The 7439-nt window shown below is 36.6% G+C and overlaps 1 protein-coding gene and 1 long non-coding RNA gene across 3 annotated transcripts in view; one reads left to right on the forward strand and one right to left on the reverse strand.

The window, feature by feature from the left end:
* The window catches only part of LOC105227557 (transcription factor IIIB 90 kDa subunit), a 44153-nt gene extending 42439 nt beyond the window's left edge, over positions 1-1714 (reverse strand). The window contains exons 1-3 of one of the 2 annotated variants that reach the window (XM_011206961.4): positions 1510-1714; positions 949-1438; positions 773-877 (exon numbers count right to left, since the gene is read on the reverse strand). In XM_011206961.4, the coding sequence (XP_011205263.2) occupies positions 773-877; positions 949-1390 (547 nt within the window). In that variant the 5' untranslated portion in view covers positions 1391-1438; positions 1510-1714. Of the gene's footprint in view, positions 1-772; positions 878-948 lie in introns of both variants that reach the window. The other variant, XM_011206960.4, reaches the window with a different exon arrangement.
* Positions 1715-3009: 1295 nt separating this feature from the next.
* Positions 3010-4312, forward strand: LOC125776311 (uncharacterized). Its single transcript, XR_007421625.1, has 3 exons — positions 3010-3572; positions 3640-3764; positions 3826-4312. It is a non-coding gene; the product is annotated as an uncharacterized LOC125776311 (long non-coding RNA).
* Positions 4313-7439: the final 3127 nt, after the last annotated feature.

Below are 7439 nucleotides of genomic sequence, written 5' to 3' on the forward strand. Positions count from 1 at the left end.
AGTAAATCGATCTGACCAATTTGTTCAGAGGCGCTGCGTCGGAGAATAATTTGTGGCGAATTTCGTGAAGATCCCGATCCCGTCGGGGTTACGTAGACCCAACTGACGTGGGAACGGGTGCAATTGCTATCATAGGTCGGTATCGGCGGTACCGATAAAGGAATGGCTTCAGATCGATATCTCAGAAACTTTGGAACTTGTCTACGTACATACAAATGAGACGAACAGGCAACCACAGCTAAATTGACATGCGGATGATTTGTATATATGTATATTATCAGGGGTCTCCAAGCCTCCCTCTGGATGTTACACAAAGTTCGTGGTAAGTTTAATATACTTTTCGGGCTAGAAATACTGGTGAGGCACTGCTTTTGTAACATAAAAAAATCTGACGAAAAATGTTACTTGTCTTGTTGATGTTGTTTTAATAGATTCTCAATTCCCGTTAGGATGATAAGGGTTATCTATGTTGTCGTCGACGTCATCTAGCGAGAGGGCCAGGAAACGTGCTGTTTCGGCGGGGTCGGGGCAAAGGGTGTTAGATGAGTAGGGTTGGCAGGCCATGCAAAGACATGGTCAGTGTCATGCGGAGACTCGTTGCATGCAGGACATACATTGGGTATGTCGAGGTCTATTCTGGATAAATAGGAGTTTAACCTGCTACAATTTTTGTTACTTTGTTTTCTTTTAAGATGCTAAGCAGAACACATAATACACCTTTAAACTATATTTCACAGAATTTTCAATACAAAAATATGTTCAAAAGACTCACCGACTGATGGAATGTTGATGCATAGTGCATTAGATAGCTTCAGATAAGTACGACCCAATTCATAGGAGCAGATTTGCTGCACATCACTAATGTCAATCAGCAAATCTATAGCAAACAATAAAAAAAAATAAAACACTTAACAATCCAAAGTACGGTACGTGAATATGTGAACTTACGTGATGTGCCCTCCGTGCGGCAAGTGATGTAGACACAGGCGGCATAAATGTGCGTACTCTTGCGGCCACGCGTCAAATGTCGTGCCAAAGCCATTTTAAAGAAATTCAATGCCGTATCAATATAATGTTGCGTTAATTGTAGCTGCTGACACAAATGTGTTATTTCTTTTTTAGCTTTTTTAATTGTCACTTCACGAGATTCAGTGCCGGAGCCAACTTGAAATTTACCATAACCGTAATTTGTCGCACCGCCATTCGATTCCGCGGACACAAATTGACCAATCGCCGCCGCACCATGGCCAATTTCTTCGAATTGTATTTCGGATACAATGAGCGAATCTTCTAACACCGAACCACAATTGGTACAAACGGCATCGCCACGTGCATTGTCTTCCTCGATATCGGTGGAACCACAATTGCGACACTTTAAACCCGACGACATTTTATTGTACAGTGTGTGTGTTGTCCACTATTTGTAAACTGATTAAAACTGCAGTATTTTTAACATAAGTTTATTTATACTTTTAATAATTAATAAAATTGATTGTAATTTTTGCTTACGTCTAGCAGAAGCTATTGAATATCGAGGCCTGTTTCACTATTGTATTGGGTATTATGGGTTCCTACAAAACTTTATTTCATATGTTATTCGCAAAAGTTAATTGTTTACATATTTTATACAAAATATGCAATTCAAATGCACTTTTAATCAGTTGTACACATTCCAACATTTAACAAAGTGAAGGATTGAAATTTGTCAAAACATTGTGGGGCATTGTTACGCACATTTGTTGTTGTGGGCATTATTTACAGGTGATTTTTCTGCAGAGTTGTATTTCCCAGATTGTAAAAGATTTATTTTTAATACTAACAGATTTTGTAATCATATATTTTTTTTCAACAAAAAATATTTCCAAAAACTTAATATTTCATAAAGATTTTGATTTTGTGTTTTGCTAAAGCGGCATTCTTCGAATTTATACCTGTGACCTGCCAGTTTACTCTGATCAAAAATCGGTTTTGTCAGACTAAAAACTAGAAATTTCGAAAAATTCAAATTTTATTAACAACTGAAGATGGAAAAATGGATTGCGCATGCGCCTCGGATAATTTTAATAGCCTGTGGGTCCTTCTAGTGATGAGCGATATTTCACTACCGGTGATTTTTTCACTGTGATTGAAAAATCGCAAATCGCAACTGCGATCACTTTTTATAAATAGCAGTTCGCTTCTATGAACTGCGATTGCGATCGCAGTTCGAAACTGTGATCGAGTTCGAACCAGTGAATTGCGATCGCAGTTCGAAACTGTGATCGCAGTTCGAACCAGTGATTACGATCGCAGTTCGAAACTGTGATCGCAGTTCGAACCAGTGATTGCGATCGCGGTTCGAAACTGTGATCGCAGTTCGAACCAGTGATTGTGATCGCAGTTCGAAACTGTGAATTACGATCACAATAGCAAATAGCAGAAAAGTAACGTTTTCATGGTTGTAATATTCATAAATATTTAATTTAAGTTTTATAACATATAATAATATTAATAAATTAATAAATTATATGAATTTTAATAAAAATGGAGTTACTTCTACTGTTGTATATTTATTTATTCTTTTATTAAGAAGCTCTTATAATTATTTCGTTTAACCGAATATAATTTAATTTAAAACAAGAATTGTAATTAATTGATTTCAGAAAAAATTATGGAATAAAAAAATTACGGGTTTTTAATATTTTCCCAAAAATTAGGAAATTCCCGTTATTAATTTGGTCTTGAAAATATTTTTAGCGGGTATTCAAAACAAACAAATGATCAACCACACTAATGGTAATCCCTTCTAAAAAATGTATGAAACCATCATACCAACATACAAATGAACTATACAATACACTCTACGGGTCAGGTAGCCGAACCGCTCCAACATTTGCGAAAATGTTGTGCAAGGAAAAGCGGAAAAACTTGACTTGAGTTACAGGAGCTAAAAGAAAATTTACCGCCAATAACGACAAAATGTTTCCGTCGTTCCCACGACAGTCGGGTCTACGTATGTAAGTGGAACGAACCCGGACGATCTGCCGCTACAACAACAACAACAAAAGGTCTCCGTTTGAACGTCGACTTAGTTGCGATCGCAATAGCAATATAAAATCACAGTGATTTAAAAATAGCAATCACTGAAATCACAGTGATTTAAAAATCGCAATATCGCTCATCTCTAGTACCAAACGAGGTTAGTTCAACAATGATACGACATCTTATTTCGCGCGATGAGTCTGTGAAACACTTGCTTGATGACAAGGTCATTGACTATATTCAAATGCATGGACTATTTAATTTTAAAACGTAAGTTACACTCATTTATAAAATATTTTATACATGTCTATTTACTTGAGTACTCAAGGTGAGTGTCGGAAGTTTTATTTTCATAGAAAAATATAAAGAGGCCATCGAGAAAATGCTGCAGGAAAAGAAGATCTCAAGCAAAATCAATTATGATATTTTGCGTACGTTGACGGAAGGTAGTGTAACTGCTGTCCGCACGACAGCCACAGAGGTTGCGATAAGGCTTTAGATGTGAAAAATGTGCCAATCATTGAAACGGGACCCATTAAGCACAAGAATAGGTGGGTGCTGCACTTTTAATGAAATTTTGCAATTTATTTACTAAAAATGTTAATACTTTTTGTTCAGTCGCGCCAAACAAGCTTACAAAATTGGTGGAGCGGCAGACAAAATGCCTAAATTAGAGATGGGTCTGCCCGTGGCAGAAGAAGCGGCAACACCAACGAAGCAGTAGCCGGTGGTTATCGAGAATGGTGAGCAATTGGCCATTATTTGAACTTTCACGCACCAATAACGGTTAATTTTTTTGCGCAGATGACCTGGATGAGTGCGTCGATGATGCAGATGCGGACGGCGATGCTGAGGTAGAGCCTGAACCGGAACGTGAATATTCCTCGCTGTAGGATATGCTGAACGATGGTGAAGAAGATGATTACTACGGCTACGACGACTATTGACCGCCATTTGGAAATATTTGCTTCCTAATAGAGGTCTATGGAGTTCCATATGCTATTACACGAGCGAATCATACTTTATTGTAGTATGCCAGCTAACTTACTTATACAAGTATACTAGCAATATTTATATACATTTAGCTATTACAGCTTAGATATTTTTCTTTAATATGATCACGTGACGAAAACAATTATCTATGGATCTCTCATATAATCTGCATTTGACTTACTTTAAAGCGCAACATCAGCGACAAACTACTACTACTATTTAATTACAAACGAAAAAATATACAATGTTTCTCATAATAAAATAGTCACAGGTTACACGTTGTGCTTTGCAGTTTGTATGCGCCTAAAAGTATGTTGCTTTTAATAACATGATCATTGCTGAGCACAAAAATGCACTGGGAATTCCCCAGGTGCGCATAAAGCGCAGCTCGTGTCAGTGGCAGCGAATGGTGGTGGTGAGGTGTTTGTCACTTGCTGTGCATTTCTGCGCGCCTGGTGTCACAACATAGGATTTTAGCCGAACGAGGAATTTCCGTTTAGCCAATTTTTTTCTCTCGCATACGGCATCAAAGAAATGTTTATTTTTTACGATTTTGGTAAATATGGTATATTTTAAAGGCAAAATAATAATATAGTATATTTCTGTTTCACCATTTTTTCTTTGAATAATTTCGTTTTAAATAAATAATTTTTTTTAAAACATGATAAACTTTACTAAATGCGTTTTTACCCAACACGTTTTTATTTAAATAAGTATTTGAAAGCAAATAATGATTTTATATACAATTCTTAATACTATCAGGATCACCGAGCAGCCTACAGTTTTCGAGGTTATGTGGAAGAGCATAGCCATTCTTTTCACGAATTTCATTTTCAAAAGAATACCGTGAACAGGTTTCTTTGGACATAATTTGACGTATAACTTCTGGCTATTCAGCAAATTCACACTCCATTCCGAGGACACCATTTTGACTCAATTGAGAATATAAAAGTTGAATCGAAAAAGGCTCGACGGAGGAGCTATACTTATGTATATGACTGGAAAATTCGTTGGCATAAGTATATTGCAGCTGGAGGGGATTACTTTGAAGAAAACGAAATGAAATTTACAAAATTCACTTTCCAATTAGATCACAGTAGTACATACATATGTACAAGTATACTTCCATAGAATATAATAGTTTTGCTCACCTAACAACTAAGTATTATATTCTATGGCAACCAGTTGCGAAAGTAAAACAATGAGCTTAATAGTGCTCCCAGACTACAGTTAGAAATTCCAAGTATTTGTAATCAAAAGTAAAAAACCAAAAACTCCAATTGGTAGCGAAAGCAAAGGAATTAAATCAGATGACTTTTGATGTTTGTTTTTCTCTACTCCCACTCATTGCTGAATGGTCTCAATTACGCCATTCGTTATGGTAACCACACTGTACGATCTTAGCAACAACAACCACTTAACCGGCGATCTGCCCCCAATAACACCAACGGCAAGAATAGTCACTTCATTTAGACGCTGACATTGACCGGAGTGGACATTTTGCATAAAACAAGAACACACACACACGGTCATATGGGTAGGCAGATTAGAAGAGTTGTAGTTGGAGCGCTTTTCGCATCAGCGAGATGAAGTTGTCCAACATATGAATCAATCCGGCGGTTGGCTTCTGTCCCGTGGCGAACTACATGGCAGTGAAAAATCAGTTCCGCGTCAGTTAAAAATTAAAAAAAAACCTAACACAAATATACACATACACACAATGTATTAGCCTCAAACTCCAGCAACTTGTTAGCTGTTTGGATTTCTCAAAGTAAAGTGACGCTGACAAGGTTTCCAACTTATCATCAGCCGACACAAGCACGTCAGGGCATGTCTCTAAATTGCGGAAAGACCAAAACCAAAAATTAAACAAAAAAATCTTTAACTTCGATTGCACCGAAACTAGAATTCCCTTCACAAATAAAGAAGTTACCGATAACTTGATTTTGATCGTTCAGTTTGTATGGCAGCTATATGCTATATGTATAATAGTTCGATCTGGTAAATTGATTAAAAGTTGAAATTGGCTTGCACAAATTGCCCAAATTTGTGCGAAATTTCGAAAGTACCTTTTAAATAAAAACGTTTTCCACACAACGGATATATGCTATACTCGTTCGATATCGGCGATTTCCACATATGAAAGCTTGCTGGTGAGAAAAGGACGAGTGAATTTTCAAAACAATATCTCAAAAACTGGGTAATTAGTTCGAGTATATACAGATAGACAGACATGGCTAAATCAACTCAGCTCGCCACGCTGATCAATTCTAAGTATATTTTATACATATGTTCTCCAAAATGTGTATCCTGTTATGGGTATAAAACGAACAAGAACTTCTACATAAACAAATGAACTGCAGAAGAGCGCATGGACTTTCAGGCCTCGCAAATATCGTAAGCCCTTATTTTAACGAAACGGCAACAAGTTGTGCATTAATTAGACAGCCAACTGTGAGTGAGAAGGGCAAAACAAAAAAAAAACCAATAAAATTATAAACAAAAACAAGCAAGCTAAAAACGTTGCAGCGTTTCAGCAACAAAAAAGCGCAAAATAAATATTTTAAAACGGAAAATAGAAAAGTTTAAAAACTACGCTTCCAAACCATGGATGGTGTTCTATAGCGCCACTAAGGACCTGCAACTTTGTGAAAAATAATCAATTCATTGTGGGCGGTGGAATCTCTAGTATGTATGTGTGTGTGTTGCTGTTGTTTTTGTTTGTGCATTGGGCCGTCAACCAGCTGGAAGCGTATTCTTGCAATTAAATAATGTTAATAGGCTATACATACACAGCCACAAATATACACATACATATACATATATATGCATACACTTGTTTGGCTCATTTCGATCGTCACTGTATTTCTTGTCACAGTTTGACTGCCTGTTATTGCCATTGATTGTTCTTTTTCTGCCATATTTCTTTATTTCCTATTGGCTGTGTTTGCTCTGTTTTTCGATTTTGATCTTGATTTAGCATCCAATTTAATGACTGTTCTATTCGTCTACAAGCCGCGCCGCAGGAACCTGTTACTCTTGTTGTTACAAATTATAACGCGAAATGCTTGTGTTGGACTGCGGTTGGTTTATCTTTATGTTTTAGGACTAAGAAGCTGATGTGTCCATATATGTATTAAGTATTCAGAAAGTCTTTGCAATCTAAATGATTGAAGAAATTTCTAATTACTGCTAAGGAAGAAAAGTACCAAATTTTGATTTACAAAAAAAAAGGATTCCATACGAGAGCTTAATTTTAATCGATCAATTTTTTGCATATCAACTTATTAAGTGTTAGTAGTTAGTTAGTAGTTTCTTGTGGAAAGAAGGTCGTATGCAAAATACGCAGACAGACGGATATTGCTAATTCGACTCAGTTCGTCACGTTGAGAGAGAGTTCAAACTCTGCTACAGGGTCTATGAAA

Source organism: Bactrocera dorsalis, chromosome 2, assembly GCF_023373825.1.
Source record: "Bactrocera dorsalis isolate Fly_Bdor chromosome 2, ASM2337382v1, whole genome shotgun sequence".
In the NCBI taxonomy this organism is placed as follows: Eukaryota; Metazoa; Arthropoda; class Insecta; order Diptera; family Tephritidae; genus Bactrocera; species Bactrocera dorsalis.